At 37.2% G+C, this 16,902-nt stretch overlaps 1 protein-coding gene across 2 annotated transcripts in view; it reads right to left on the bottom strand.

Moving 5' to 3' along the window:
* Positions 1-743: 743 nt before the first annotated feature.
* kcnh7 (potassium voltage-gated channel subfamily H member 7) overlaps positions 744-16,902 on the bottom strand; it is a 40,735-nt gene continuing 24,576 nt past the window's right edge. The window contains exons 6-15 of one of the 2 annotated variants that reach the window (XM_032568643.1): positions 15,549-15,974; positions 13,727-14,126; positions 13,364-13,564; positions 11,189-11,443; positions 7,816-8,021; positions 7,188-7,275; positions 6,894-7,055; positions 5,114-5,270; positions 2,267-2,447; positions 744-1,314 (exon numbers count right to left, since the gene is read on the bottom strand). In XM_032568643.1, coding sequence (XP_032424534.1) covers positions 1,024-1,314; positions 2,267-2,447; positions 5,114-5,270; positions 6,894-7,055; positions 7,188-7,275; positions 7,816-8,021; positions 11,189-11,443; positions 13,364-13,564; positions 13,727-14,126; positions 15,549-15,974 — 2,367 coding nt within the window. In that variant the 3' untranslated portion in view covers positions 744-1,023. The other variant, XM_032568644.1, reaches the window with a different exon arrangement.

The following is a 16,902-nucleotide window of genomic DNA, read 5'->3' as shown; positions in this document are numbered from 1 at the left end:
GTGGTGAAATAACGCAGAAGTTGCTGGTTTCTATGAGAGACCAGCAATTGTGTGAGGTAGGTCAGTCAGGTTTTCTTGTTTAGAAATGTTACAGAGTGACACATTGCTCTCTGATTGTCACATTGGTTTTCCCTGTATTGGTAAATAAATGTGTTAATGGTAAGACTGGTACACTAGTGACCCAACCAGTAGGTCACCAGCGGTGACCTACCCAGGATGGTAGGTCACCACTAGTGACCATCTAGATCAGGGGTGGGCAATCCTGGTCCTCGAGGGCCGGTGTCCTGCAACTCTTAGATGTCTCCCTGGTCCAACACACCTGAATCCAACAGCTGAATCACCTCCTACGTGCAGTCAAGTTCTCCAGAGTCCTGCTAACGACCTCATTATTTGACTCAGGTGTGTTGAAGTAGAGATGCATCTAAAAGTTGCAGGACACCGGCCCTCGAGGACCAGGAGTGCCCACCCCTGATCTAGATGGTAGATGGTTGCTACCATCTATTGATAGTAGCAACCATCTACCATCAGTAGATGATTGCTCTTCATTCTGGTTGACCCTGATCTGTTGTCCCACTCTTATGGAACTGACTGTGAAAGCTAAAGTGGAATATTAGGAACAATCTTACAAAATTCTTAATATGCGAACTGTCTTTGCTCTAATAAAACCAACTGTTAATGACAATAAAAAAGTGTTGTCTAATAACAGCAGTTTCCTCTTAGCTAAATAGACTTCTGGCTTCATGTGGATTTTTAGGATAAAATGAGTTCACGTTTAAATATCTTTTTTAAAAAGTGCCAAAATATGCAACTCTTGTTAGTTTCCTTCTTCCAAAAGGACAGAAAGAGAGGGAAAGAAACATTTTCACCACATGCACAATGAAATATGTTCTCCTTTCTTTAGCATAGCCACTTTAAGAGGCAGATGTCTGTGCCAGCATGCTGATAAAACAAACAAACAAAAGAGTGCTACTTATTAATTACAGCATAATAATTCCAATATTATCATATGGTGCTGCCTAGAATTTATGTCCTGGGAACCTCAGAGTCTGAGACATGTCTGTGGTGCCTTTCTGAGGTGTGGTCAGGGCCAGAGGGAAGCGCAGAAGAGCAGGAGGCAGATGAGGTTTGAGTTGGAAGAGGGATCAGCGCTGGCTGTTGATGTGCTGGGATCTGTTGTTCTTGCTGATGCATGTCTGCATGTCTTTGTTGAAAAAATGCTGTAAGGCTGTCCTCTATGGGTGCATTCACAATGGCCATGCTGGACACTGAGTCTTTGGATTCCTGAATGGTGCTCTCCAGTTTTTGGCTGAGGCCCTGAGAATAAAAATGAAGACATTGAAAATAGGTTTAGCATCTCAAACATACTGTGTGCTCTATATTTGCAATTCATACAGTCTCTTGCAACAAAATAATTTTTTTTTCACATTTTGTCATGGTACAACCAGAAACCTGTGACAGAACGAAACAAAGTTCGTATTTGTGAGGTGAAAGAAAAATTATTCAGTTTTTAAATGCTTTACAGATAAAAATTGGTGAAGTTTTTGCAGCCTCTAACACATTTTCTTTGGGGATGGCCCTACATTTAGCTGCACCCATCTTCTCATCAACTTTTAGCATCCTTAGAGTATTTTTTTTACAATGTGGGTAGTGAGTGCAGGTAAAATGAAGTTTTCTGTAACTTTGTGTTTTGTACTCAGGCTACAAGAAAATCTATTTTGCTATTATCAACTAGAGCACCCTCTTCCACTTGTTTTTATTCTCAACTACAAAGCTTTGTGACTAACTTTAAGACAAACTTCTAATGCCTTTCTTTCAACAATTGTTTTTTTTTTCTTGCCACCTTTTCATACAGGCTGAATTTGTTATTGCATAGTTGTCCTGTTGACAGATTCCTCCACCTGAGTTGCTAAGACTAATATTGACAAACAAAACTCTGGGGCCTATAGGTAAGCAAGATTTATCTTGAAATTACTTTGTACACAGGGATGTTACTTACTAATTAAGTGACTTGTAAAGCTTGAGTTAGTTGTCTACACAAGTGTACTACTAATTGATTTCATAGAGAGGTATCAGAGTAAAAAATTGATATAAAATCCATGTCACATTTTTTGGATTTCACCTATTGCTGCTTGTTGAAATATATTAGAAAAAATCCCAACGCAAATGTAGAAGATTATGGTTGCAGCTTGACTTAATGTGATAACATTCAAACAACATAAATACTTAAGCAAAATTTCAGACTTTTGAATGAAGAAAGCCTTCATACTTGAGTGTCTGTATGGCTGAATAAATGGCTTGCAGACAGAGCAACTGGCTGAACCTTCACAGCGGATCTTTGATATTCTGGACTGGCTGTCACAGTGCTGTAGGCGGGGGGTCCTAGAGTCGGCTGTCTCTGCAGCATCTGCAGGATGGTTTGAATATCTGATATCAAGTGCGACTCCAGCCTGAAACAGACCCAAAACAATGAATTAGCATTACCAAAACAAGAAAAGCTGAATGTATAATTCTGGGTGAGTCTAATAAAGGCTAAAAACACCCGGTGCATGTCACTGAGCGGTAGATGGAGCTTATGTGCTCTTTTCTGGAGGACTGATGAAGAGAATGTAAAGGTGTGGAAACACATGCTGGAAGACTAATACTGCTCCAGCAAGCAGTGATAATGAGCTTTGTGTGGGAGGTGTGTTCACCATTTATTGTGCAAATTTGTTTATTATATTTGTTAAGTCAATCTAATTAGGACCAGATATCACTCAATTATTTTATCTGAGGTACAATGAATTTCATAAGCATATTCCCTTTTATGTAACAAACTGATTTTGAGGGGCAGAGAGGGGGGAGTGAGTGGGGGGTATTTTCAAGAAGCTTTCACAGAAAATATTACATCACCCCTTTTCCTTCCTCTGCCATATGCTTTCAGACATGTTAAGCCAGAAAAAAACTCAACATGACAGAAAAGTGCTGCTGATCCTGCAGCCAGTGTGCGTTAGGGAGAAAATAAGGTCAGGTATAGTGCAGTGGATGAGATGTTTTATTTGTGCACTGTAAAATGAGTTATCCTAGTTTTCAGGAACCATGATACCTTCTCACATTCGCTGCTACAATCCCAGCTAAAAATAACTCATGCAGTTCAGGTGGCTGCAAGCTTGCTACAGTATATATGGACGATGTTACTCATTCACAAAACGGTGAGAATAAAATGTCTGTTTATAGAAAACAGCCTGGAAAAACATTGATTATATTTAAAACTTTTCTTTCAGACTTTGTCCTTAGTCATCACTTTCTTTCTTCTCTGTTCTATTTAACACCTCTTAAAAATAGCACAGACTTTGCTCCAACTCATTCTCAAGTTTAATATGCTGTGGTTCTGTGGAGATGCAGTATATCCTGCTTCCAGTAGATCCAGCCTCCCACTCTGATTCCTACAACAGATTCTGCCAGCTCGTTGTCTTCCTCCACCTACTCATGAACATGCAATGCTCGGTTTCTGTCCTTTTAACAGTGTGGGAGGTGACAATGTAAAAATATTATGAACTATGTCATCCTTAAAGGAAAGTAGTGAAAAAACAACTTTGAAGTGGTAGTTGCATAAATATGGCTTCTGCTTCTTCTTCCCCCAGTGTCAGCTGAATATTTTTCTTAAATAGCTTTATGTTCAAGGTGACCACACAACATAGAAGTCAGTAATTGTCATTTAGCATAGTATGTGCATTTATGCCTATTTTCATCACTTTAAACATTAAGAATGTTTATTTTGCTAATTAGTCCACTTTGTAGGTGTGCACTTTCAATGCATTTGGTTAGTTTGTCTTTCATATACTGGTGTTCAGCGATCTACAAGGTCCCTGGGAGCCTTGGCCAAACCAAAAATGGTGGCCAGGTTTCAAAGCACCTAAATAAAAAAGGGGCTTATTGGATTGCACCGCTAGCTCACGCTAAAGAGGCATAAATGTGTATTCTTTAGTTTAAGTAGCTTTTTGTATGTTGTTAGCAGTTTGTATTTAGGGTCCATGTCCAAGTTTTGTTAGAGATATGAATCATCTTGTGTTTCGTTACCCCTTGTCAGATTTATTTGCGCCATCAGATTGTGGTCAGGTTGGTAAGTTCAGTTTTGTCTGAGTTCAGGTTTGTTCATTTGGCATCTTTCAGAGGCTATGGAGTGATTTGTTTGTGTAAATATAACATCAGAGTTACATAAAAGAAGCTATGTTTTTTTTCTTCTATTTTTTCTCTGCTATCTCAAATCTAATTTAAGATCACCTGTGTGAATTGCGTTTGCAATTTCAGTCTTTTTACCTTATGATGCAAACATGTAGGAAAAATATATTTTGGAAATTTTTTTAGTAGCACAAATTTGTTATGTCAGTCTGAAATTTAGGACATTTTTGGAACTATCCTCTGGCTTATGCATTGTCATACACAGGGTTTTAAAAAAGTTAATGGGCACTTATTATGATGCTTCCTTCAATTTTGCATTGCCCATAAGTCTATTCTAGTCTAATGGCCTCACCACATCTTATAACCTATAATCTTCTTAGAAATTCATCACCATATATCCTATATGTGAAGTTTATGTGTAATCTGTAAAACTAAATGAGCAATAATAAGTTTTTCTAACCCTGACCTAAACCATTAATCAATGGAAAATCTCTAGACATTAGCATCAGCACCAGCTGACCTGTTTTCTAGAGGGTAAATTCACATCGCCTCATAACTTGTTCAGTTTTTATTTACATATAGCTTTAGCATCTAACTTTGTAAATTTTGCATGCACTTCAACAACTTTTAGCTATGTTAGGTTTGTTCTTATTTTTTCTGATTTAGATTAATTCTCACTCTTTGCTATTGTGCCTCACCACATATAAATATAGGTGCCCTGAGATTTCTGTCCTATATCTGTCCAAACAAAGATAGCAGCTGCAACCTCCACTTCATTAAAAGAATGAATAGAAAAAAATCCACACAGATTTCTATCTATATCTTTGTTAAAAAAACAAAACAAAAAACATATCATGTTTGTATGAACAAATAAAGCTTCCACTCCAATTAATTCATAGAGTACGGCAGAAAAATTAGGATGGATCTTCATTTTGCTGACTCTAAAAATTTGTACCTGTTTAAGTGCTCCTGAAGCTGACCTAAGCGTTGTTCCACCTCGCCGTATGTGATTTCGCTGGCAGAATTATCGTCCTCTCTCTGGTCCTGGATCTGTGCTGACTCATCCAGGTAGTCCTCAGGCTTCTTACAGGCCCATTTATCACAGCGCAGATCTGGACAACCACACCAACACATGTGCTTTACATTTTTCATATGTGGCTCAGAACAACGTTCTCACCACACAAAAAGAAAACCAAAATAGAACGTAATTAATCTTTGCTCCAGAGCTGTGTGTAGGTTTGTCCTTGTAATCTATCAAGCTTTTGTTGCAGGTGGACTCTGCAACAAATGTTTGCCCTGTTGTTATCTCTGCTGGGCACACTGCAGTTTCCTGCCGGCTGTCCTGTGATATGTGCTGTGCCCCCTTTTGTGGGTTTAAACAACGACCAGGCTAGTTCAACAATTTTATCTGAAAGAGTCTTCTTTGCAGGTGGGTTTGTCAAAGCATGAGCTGCACAGATTAAATGCAGACCAGTCTTCAGATTTTTTTCACTCAGATCTCCAACTGCCTTCAAAGGAGAGAATAACTTTTTCTGAAAAGGAACCTCAAGATGACTGGAATAGGTTGTCTTTAGGGTCCATATTTTAGATTATAATAAATAATACTTTTTTGCAGGGGTGTAATGATAAACAAATTTCTAGCTAATATTTTCAGTTCAACCCTTTCAAATTAGCTCATTTGTCTACTCAACAAAAACCTCCTTGTTTTAAACCTGAACATAAGCAGAATGTTTGTTTAATGCATCCATCACTCTACTTTGAAAAATGTCACCAAATAGTACCAAAGCATAACAAAACAGAAACATTGCCCACCTATAGTTAAATTCTGCTATTTGAGACAATTAAGCAACTAAGCAATTAATAACTTATTGTAACCTTTCATGGTCTTCTTAGTCGATAGTATTCCAATCTTCCTGAAGGTCATTTAAATGTTTTGTTCTTCAGCTCATTCATCAATAATTTTCAAATTTGTACCAGTCGATTGTTAGAGAATTATTCTTGTGTGTGTGTTAATCCATCTAATTCTGACCGATGAATCATTCATTCGTAAAAAAGCTCCTTTTAATCCAAACAGATGAACCAGCATTGTGTCCACATATAACAGACAGCTATGCAAAGGACCAATTTAATTTGAATTCAATTTTTTGATATCTGATGGGCTGATTGTCAAAACTGTTAGTTAAATTTATGAACACTACTCAACAGTTTGACGATTTTATAAGCATAATAAATGATTTCCAAATAGGTATTAGCATCATGTGAAGGAGGATTCATCTCTCAAGTCCTGTTTCAGATCTCTGTTAGACTTTTTCCCCTCCGCTTATTAAGACTTTTCACTGCTGATAGTTTTTTCAAGCCTGATACTTTTTCCTTTGTGTCCTCCATTTGCCTGGTTTCTTCAGTTTTTAAGCACTCACTACACAATCAGCTGTCATGTTGTGATGCAAAAACCAGACAATCAATTAGTACTCCAAAGAAAAGCTTTGGGAACCTTCAGAAAACCTAGAGAACAAATGATCAATACAATTGTAAAAGATCACAAGAAAGTCTGACTTCCTGGAAATAAAAATCAATGCCAAGACATTTGTCAAAAAAATTGGGAGGTCAAAGTAATTTTTTAAAATCACACACCCGTTCATCTTTAAGGTCATATCCACTTCATACCCAGTAAATTCTCAGAAATAGCTTGCAGATAAAATTACTTCTCTACTACAGTTATAAATAGGTTATCTTACCTTCTATAGAGGGTCTTCTGTCTAAGCCGTCTCTCACAATAAGGTCCGAGTCCAGGACTGGAACACTGAGTGAGGAAGAACCCAGGGCCACTGGGCACTTTTTCAGGCAGGAGTTAGAGCCTTTCTCTTTTTGAATATCCTTATCTGCTTCCTTGTTTTCCTCTGAGGGAAATTAATCAAGAAGTCAGTGGGAAAAAACAACAGGGTATATTTCACATAGATCACAGATTCTTAAAAACAACAATAAAGAGCACATTTCTAATAGTTGTGAATGCCTTGCAAGTCTTTTCTAACCTGTAGGTATATCTGGGGTGAACGAGATTCTTCTTTTCATGCTTCTATTATCATCAGCATCTGGATCACCCTCTTGGACACCAACAGACTAAAAAGAGTAGATTGAATTAACTAAATAAAATTGTCAATATTTGTAATAATTCAGAAGTTGTGCAAAAAGGTTAGAATCTGACAAATGTTCAATCGTTGAAAACACAAAACACCGTTCTGTTCAGAAGTTTAAGTATGCTCATAACTGGCAAAAAAGTCATACATATTTTAATTACTTTTAAGCATTTGTTTTAGTGGGTCAGACTGAAGATAAAACATACAACTTTGTTGATTTACAAAAAAAACAAAAACAAAAAAAAAACAACTGAGTTGGGTGCACAAGTTGGAATTTATTGTAGGGGAACTGTGTGGTTTAATTTTAGCAAGCTGAAGAAAAAAACTCAAGCATCTATTTCTTGATTTTAGAACTCACTTCAGTAATTTGTTGCAATTTGTTGTGTAATTCCACAGCAAAAGAAGAAGGGCTCAAATGTAAAATTAATGGCCCAAAAAATAATGACACAGATAAACTTAAGGAGCATACACAAACTTATGAGTGAATCTGTGTGTTTTCTTAAACGGATATAAGCATTTCAACCTTTGTTGGATCATCTCTGAGGTTGAAGGTAAGCTCCAGGTTGTTGAAGAAATAGTCAGAGAATTCTGGGTACATATCCAGCACCTCCAGCAGGTCTTCTCTCTGAATGGTACTCAGGTCGCAGTAACACAGAGCACGCACATCTGCATTGGACTTCCCAGGTGTGGTGTAAAGATGGATCATTTCTCCAAATATATCATTTTTTCCTGTTAAGGGTACACAAGAGATAAAATTAGCAAAAGGGAGAAATACTTCCTCTTTACCTATGTGCTTACACAGAAGAATTTGTGTTAGATTTCCAGTGGGACATCTAACTGTTTGTTGTTTATCTCCAAAGGGCAGAGGAGGTGCTTCTTTTTTGTGGTTAATGAAAATCAAACTGGGTCTCCTCTCTCTGAAGATGGTCTCCCAAGGCCTGGGCATCAGCTGCCTTTCTATCTTTGATCCATTATTCATCCTGAGGAATACGCACCAACACAAATCAACTTTGATGTGCGGTAAAAGAGAGGGCGGCTGGTGATTGACACACATTACTTGTTGTGCACTTCAAAGGAAATATTTGAGTAGGAGACAGTGCCTAATAAAGCCAGTTCTTCAGCAAACTCTCATAATATCACGGAATCTGCTGTACAATAGGCTTAGTTTTCAATAGGTGATACAAAAAAATCCCTTTTACAAAAATAGAGACCCATTTCTGCAAAGGACAAGAGGTCTAGTCTAAAGGCCATCATGAAAAATCCCTTTGTTGCAGTGTGGGGTTCACTAAATGCCAACTGTGTAAGCAGGGGTTCAGGAAAAAGAGATATGATACGCTGGCTGCCAGTGCTCCGTTCACAGCACGCACCAGACACTTTTCTACTGCAGAGGCAAACCGCACACAGAGTGATACATTTCTCCCCAACAAGCAGCTCTCAACACAAGGATTTAGATAATTGTTAGCGCAGCAGACTAATTTCACACCAATGCAACCAGCTTTACAACATTAGTAGGAGAGAAAAAAGTATCTGGGCATTATGAGCATATCCGGTATAAGGTATAGAGACTTAATGAGGATATAAAAAAACCCCCATATCATTCCATGTCTCCAAATTAGAGGAAAAAAATCACTATTGACCACAGTATATAGTGCCTTACAATAACTTTTTTCACATTTTCATGTAATAACCCCCTATATCAGAGCATTGTTCACACAAGTCATCTGAAAATGGAAAGCTTTTGTCAAAACTGCAGACCAAGACAGGGAAAGCATTATTCAAAAAAACAGCTAAGAGGCCCATGGTAACTTTGGAGTATCTGCATAGAACCACAGGTCAGTTGGGGAAATATGTTGAGCAGGCAACTATTAGTCATCCCCTCCAGAAATGTTGCCATTATAGAAAATTGGCAAGTTTGTTCAATTGCTGTGAAGAAGCCAAATCCCACCCCACATGCAGGTTGCCACATGCTACACAGAGACCTAAATCTAATTAAGGATGTTTGGCACAAGCTGAAAATTGATGTTTAGCGATCTTAAAAACTGACCTAAATTTTGATGTTTTGCAAAGGAAAAATGGCAAACCATGTGCAAAGGTTGTCAAAACATATCCTTGAAGACTTATAGCTGGAATTGCATCCAATTCTGACTCTACCAAATATTCTCTCAAGGGGCTGAATACAATTAATATCACACTTTTCAAACAATCATTTGTAAATATTTTTTCTTTAGAAAACCTGATATCTTCTTTTTTCCACTAAACAATTCGGTACCTTCTTTTGATCTGTTCCATTAAATCACCATATAATACATTAAACTTTGTGGTTGTAACATAAACAAATAAAAAATCTGTTTATATTTGCATTTGGTTAAAAATGTCATCTTATTGTATTAATGCTGTTTGCAGTAGAAAAATATTTATTAGAGTCTTTACAGTAATCAAGACATTTGTTTTCATGCCGACTTTTAGTTGTCAAATAACTGTTTTAAGTACAAAGACATTCAGGGATACAGTGGAAACTTTAACTGAACACATCTGAATATTTTTTTTTTTTTTACAAATCAGAATTCTGCATAGATATCCAGATTTTCTCTTCCCACCAAACAGTTGGGAAGAGAACGGCTCAGGAGGTAAATGTGTTAACCTCCTGAGCCGACAAGCTGCACTCCTCTAGCAAACCTGGCTCGGTGTTATCAGTAGGCTTCATGTGTTGCTGCTGAATGTGAGCTGTCTACCCTGTTGTGGCTTTCTTGCTTTTGCTGCAGCTGTCACAATACCAGCAAAGAAGCCGATGACGATATGGTGGCTCTCCCTTACAGAGCCATCAAAGAGATGAGAAGTGTAATGCTACTTTTTGCAGCCTAAATGAGACAAAGCTGTTGTACCATGCAACATAAATATGCACAATGTTAGTGTGATGCACATTATTATAAATTGTTTCTAGCCAGGGAACGATTTATTATTAGATTCAAGCCCAGTGACAGTGATGTGAGTGCTAGCACAGACTGTAAAGTCACTAACCTGATCTTAATGCAGCCTTGCCTAAATGTGTGGGAGTTGTGTCGAAAAGTGAGTCCACAGAAATCTGTATTCCCTAAAATGGAGAATCTCCTAATAACTTTCCTGATATCCTAATGGAAGCAGTTACTCCTTCAAATAAATAATATTTTCCACCTCTACCATTTCTCCATTGTCTGTATCATGTATGCTACAACAAGTGGTTTTAGTGTCTTTATAGTTACTCTTTTGTGTTATTTATTTGATGAAATACTTCTAGCTTTTTGTTATTACAAAAATTACTGTTTTTCTGATTGTGTTTCCCATTTCTGATAGGTGTGATTGGGGAGTTTCAGCATATTGGAATAGAATCGAATAGAATAGAATAGAATATACTTTATTTATCCTTAAGGAGATCAATAGTTTAATTTCTTTCAGTTTTCATGGGAAAACAGCTTTTACATATAAAATTTAAAATTACAAATTCCATGTTTGAACAAATAAAATTTCTTTTCAGAGGTTTCACTGTGTTTCCTGTTACAGGAGGTAATATTGACATTTTGCAGATGATCAAAATGTCATCTTATTGCAAAAGAGTTGAGGATTTAATGTTTAACAGAGACTGTCACCACATGCATAAATCATTCAACTCTCTAGCAAAAGGTCAGACAAATACAATCTTTATGCAACTCAGTTTACACTGCCCACAGCATTGCAGTCCATCCATCCATCCATCCATCCATCCATCCATCCATCCATCCATCCATCCATCCATCCATCCATCCATCCATCCATCCATCCATCCATCCATCCATCCATCCATCCATCCATCCATTCATCAAAGAGCTATAATGGATTTTGCAAAACTGCAGTAAAAATAGAAAATTAAAATGTATATTTACCTAGAATGGCTACCACAATGTCATCCTTTAGTATCTCAATTGAGCCCCGTGAGAGAAAGTAGAGAGCTGTTAGAACATCGCCGCTGTGGACCAGAGTGTCTCCAGGAGGAGCATGAGTGGTTCTGAAGCGCATGGCCAAGGCCCTCAAGCACCCTTTAGTTGCCCCTTGAAAAGCTTTACAGTTCTGTAGAAGATTTTTGTTAAGGTGGAGGCAGATATCTGCCTGCAGGCATTCAGGAAAACCTTTCAACACCTGTGACACACAAACAACTCTGTCAGCAAAATGCTCAAAAATAGGTTATATATCATACAGGAATGCTTTAATAATCTATGTCCTACAAAGTGGAAGCTGTCCTCAGTTACAAGACAAATAACTGCACTTTCGCTAAGGAAAAAAAGGATATTGAGATTTGAAGATAGTACAATACACCAGAAAACCCCCCAAAAAAAAGCAACTGAGAAAGAATCCAACAGAAAACGCAAATCATAACATATTTTGTAAAATCAAGAAAATCCTATCATTTTGCAAACTATACTAAAATAGTAAATAGCTCCTCAGAAACCATAACTGTTGTAGTTTTTAAAATCTTTATGTGTTGATTCTTTACATTTTTTTGGCCTGTGCAGATTATGTACTTTGTAGACATTCCAGCAGCCAAAAGCACTAATGTTTCCATATTTGATCATTTCATTATGTCATTTTGCTAACTAATACCATTATCTAAACCAAAATGATGATCATTTTTATTTTACCAATCCAGTTCAAACATTTTTAATAGTAGGTTTTCAACTGAAAATATAAAACACTATATCACAATGTAAATGTACAAATAGAAATCGGCTAGTTTGAAAAAAAAAAACAAACATTTTATGGGACACTTTGATGAATTTAAGGTATCTAGCTAATTATTTAGTCTAAATCTCTGTCTATCTGACATGACTGACTTTTAGTCAAAGATGATTGCTATTGTTTGATCAATATGGAATTGAGTTTATCTATAAATTTTATTCATGTATAATAATATATATCTAATTTTGTGTAGTACTTTGGTCAACCAATGTTTATGTGCTGCAATAACAAACTAAATAGATTTTAATCTTTTATGGATTTAAGTAAAATTTTCTTGCAGTGAAATGATTTATTGCAAGGATGTTTCAGAGAAAGTCAAATGAAACAGTTCCTTTATATTTTCTTTTTTATTATTTGTTGATCAAGAAGCTGACCAAAATGCATAACCTTTTATCTCATATGTCAAACATTTTATATTTTGAGCAGGCATCTTCCTTCAGGGGTAATCTAGCTTACTTTGCTAAAAAGACTGAAGCATGGGCATGAAAACAGCTTAAGACTAAAGTGAACCATCTTAAAACAACTCCAATGTTAAAGAGGTCTTCATCTTGTTTTAATAACAGAACAATGAATATATTTTCAGTCAGAGAAAACAGTTAAATAGGGTAAAACTAAATTATTACTTTTCAATTAAGCCTTTGTAATAGTCTTTTTACATTGCTTTACATTTACAAAAGTCAGTTGGTTGCACATGTTCATATATTGCACATGTACAGCAAACTGAGCCGTCCAGCACCCACTACTAGATTTATGGTAAATCAAGTTATCTACAGCAATTAAGACATTAACCACTTATGACAACATAACAATCTGTAATTATATGGATTATTTCCAATCAGGTTTTAGCAAAATGTTAAAAAAAAGTACCGTAATAGTACTATGGTGGGAAAATATAGTAAACATAATTTATATTATTTATCTGAATTACTAAGTATTTTTACCCATCCAAGTAGCATTCTAAATATAGCTCTAATAAAAAGAAAGTAAAACCATTTTAGCTCTGAATAAAATATTTAAATTTACCACGAATATATAACATGAACTCCAATAACATGAATTAAATGGCTTTGAAATACGATTATGTCTTTTCTTTAAGGAATATTCAAATAGATTATACACAAAACAAATGGCGCAAATGGATGTACCTCCTGCTCTTACCAATGAGGAGATGACAGTCCAGATGTGGCGCAAAGGAAAGAAAGAAAGCTCTTTTTAGCATCCTAAACAGTCATTAATGCAAGGACGGATAAATGCAAGTATTTCTTTTTATTTATTTATTTTTTGGTTGGTTGGTTGGTTATTCTTTTTTTAAATTTTTTTATTTACCGTGTTCATGTCAATGCCATTGGTGTAGGTCCATGAGTGCTGGAAGTACTCTTCTAACCGTTGCCTGAGAGGGTTTGGGATCTGGTGAAAGCGGATAAACTCCTTGACCCGTAACATTTGAGCATGGTAGCGGGCTGTCCCAGAGTACAGTCTCTGGATGATGGCAGAGACGTTTCCAAAAATACTGGCATACATCAGGGCTGAAATAAAGACACTGATCAAAAAAGGTGCTGAAACTTAGAACATAATTTAAACAATATTTATAAGAACAGAGATACATTAATCAAGGCTTATGCCTAATAAAATTAAGAGGGTTAAATGTAAATGAGAAAAAACAAAGATGGATAAGCAGCAATACTTACAACCAATTAACATGACACATATGGAAAAGATCTTCTCTGAGTTGGTATTGGGGGAAACATTCCCAAAGCCCACACTTGTGAGACTGCTGAAAGTGAAGTAAAGGGCGGTGACATACTTGTCCTTGATGGAGGGACCAGAGTTAGGATCGCTGTAGTTGTATCTCTTCCCTATGGACAATGCCAAATTGTCGAGCCAGCCAATCTTGTGCTCTAGGTAGGGCTTCTCCACATTGCCGATAGCATACCATATACAGGCCAGCCAGTGGGCAATTAGGGCAAAGATACACATGAGCAACATCAGAACAGCAGCTCCGTACTCAGAGTAACGGTCCAGCTTTCTTGCGACACGCACCAATCGTAGGAGCCTCGCTGTCTTTAGCAGGCCAATGAGAGTGGTTGTCTGCAGAAAATCCACATGAAGAAAGATTGTCAGCACTTATGTGGCAGTAGTCTGTATGTTAGCATTGTCAATTCAAATTACAGTCAGTCTGCACTTTTCTGGAAATTGCGTCATCTTATACGTAGACAAAGAATGAAATGCATAATGACACAGTATTAAGTATCATGGTTGAGTGATGCTTGATTTGACTAAAGTTAGGGTCAGTACACCCTCAGATGTGGTGACATGGATAAGGAGCCGTAATACTGAAAGATCCAGCATCGTAAGAACCCAGGAACAAAATAAACATGTCAGCGGTACCTCTGAACACTACATGGATAGTGTGATACTTTATTGAACTGAGCTGCTGATCAAAGTTAATTAAACGATCAATGGAGCTAAATACAGGCCAATTCTGGCAGAAAGCTGCAAACGCTATATAATACTCCTTAGCAAAACTTGGAAATTAGTCTTCAGTCAATTGGAATGTATATATACTGTATATATATATGTGTATAATATGTTTCTATGATACATCTACATTTCTTACTACAGTATATCAGTCTACGACACTAGAATCACATTTTACACATCTTATTCTAAAATTAATGTTTGCCATAAGTATTTATAGGTTATAGCTGTCTTATTAAGCTTCTAAATTAAATGAGCCTCATAAAAACCATCTGCTTTGCTTATGTTCCCTTCGTGAGTGAGAATGAAGCCGAGTTGAATTTCTCATGATCAGTCTAAAATTTATAAACACTAAAGCTGAGAAGCTATAAATAGAAGTTGTGAACTGAGATGTCATCATAATGTTTCAATTACAGTGACAATTTGCTGAAGCCAGACATTTTTTTTCTTTTTGTGAAAGGAAAAAATAAAATTAGAAACCCATTTCCTTTTTGATTTGTTGTGATCCAGTGAAATGACTCAGCACTAGCAGCAGCAGTGATAGAAAAGATGATTATTGTCTATAATCAGGAGCTTTTCTGGTGTAATGGAGTGGCCACAAAGCACGATAAAGCCCTGAAGTGGATCCAGAGCCTTAGGGGAAATCTCCTGCCAGACAAACAAGCCGACAGAGCTGGCAGCCAGCCTGCCAATGACCATCTAACATGGCCAGCTGTGTACATAACGCTTCTGGTCGGGTCCTCACATAAATGCACCATTGATTGCGATTCGGTAAGCCATTAATCCATGTAAATGGATACCAGAATGAGGACCATTCAGAAAAAAAGGAGATATAAAGAAATACACTAAGGGAGAAAAACATCAAATTTGAAGTAATCCTTTCATATCCCAGAGGAAAATTCCGGCTTTAAGGAGCTCCCCTTGGGAACTAGTCCAGTTAATAGAGCAAACATCCCATGGATGATGTGAGAAAAGCTCAAAGGCATTATAAATGGGTACAAAAATACAGACTACACATTAAAAACAACAGACCTCATCAGATCCCGAGCCAAAGATCAGAAGATCAAAGGGGATTGCTGCAACCATATCGATGAGGAACCAGCCTTTGAAGTAATGGATCGCTATCTTAGCTGGATGGCTAACCACTTCCTCGTTGTGGTTAACATAGGTTGTCCTGAAGTTTATGAGGATGTCAATAATGAACATGATGTCCACCATCAAATCCACTACATTGAGAGGGCTGCAGGAGTAGCCACATTCACGTCTCCTCTGCTCCTCCTGGTCATTGAGTAGGAAAGCAGCAGAGTAAGGAGTGAGGATTGCTGTGTAGATGACCAGCAACAGGATCAGCCAGTCCCATACTGCTTTAAAGGGGCTGTAGTGGAGGATGGTGAACTTATCAATGCGAGGCGCCTGCAGTTTGTACTCTGGAAGTACATCGGCTCCAAGGGAAAGGACCTGGAGAAGTGGAAAGAGAGGCAGTTTAACACAACTCCTCTCACTACTATTGAAATATAGAATTATAGAATTTAATTTCTAGTAAAATTCTGACAGGTTTATTGTTTCTGACAGCTTAGTCAAGATTTCTTAGTGAATTAAATCAAATTTACAAAGTAATTTTAACAGTTCAGGGACCTAAAGGATAACAATAAATCAACTAGTTCACTGGTCACATGATTAACTGAGGAAAAGAAGAAATATTGTCATGCAGTCTCTTTAATGAGCAAAACATGATTGATTTCTTTTTAAGATGGATGAACTCTGGCTTGACTGTAGTTTGTCATAGGTGTTCAGGGGGATGAGTTGTTCTCTCATTTCCTTTTAGTTTATTTTCAAATGTTAGACAAAGATGGGATTCTCTCAAAGCAGAAACTAGCATATCAGCAATAATGGGGGCCCTGGATCTCTTTCTTTGGTCTGTTCTTCTCAGCACATACACATGGATTATAAATTTGGCCATGCCACCCATCATTAAGCAGTGCCTCAAAACCTCACATCAAAGTGTAAGAAAGTATTTAATCAAGATGGTGGCATGTATGTTGAAAGAAGTTTAAACATAGGATTTCTAAGCATGTCACTAACAAAATTGTGCAATGTCAAATCTGCCAATATTGCATAATACATTAATGCAGTGGTCCCCAACCTTTTTAGTACCGCGGACCGGTCGAGACTTTGGAAATTTGCGGGACCGGGGTGGGAGAATCGAGACGACCGACACCGATGCTGTTGCTGCTGTTCCTAACTCATTCTGCTGCTTGTGGGCTCAATGTTGGCGCACAAGACGTAAACGACAGAGTCCGGTTAAAGGATTTTTAAAATAAAAGATCCTCCAGACTCAACACATAAAACGGAAGTATTTAATTATTTCTTGCGTGGCCCGGTACCA

Source organism: Xiphophorus hellerii, chromosome 7 (assembly GCF_003331165.1).
Source record: "Xiphophorus hellerii strain 12219 chromosome 7, Xiphophorus_hellerii-4.1, whole genome shotgun sequence".
Classification (NCBI taxonomy): domain Eukaryota; kingdom Metazoa; phylum Chordata; class Actinopteri; order Cyprinodontiformes; family Poeciliidae; genus Xiphophorus; species Xiphophorus hellerii.
Note: the sequence above shows the minus strand (reverse complement) of the source record. Positions and strands in the feature narration are given on the sequence as shown.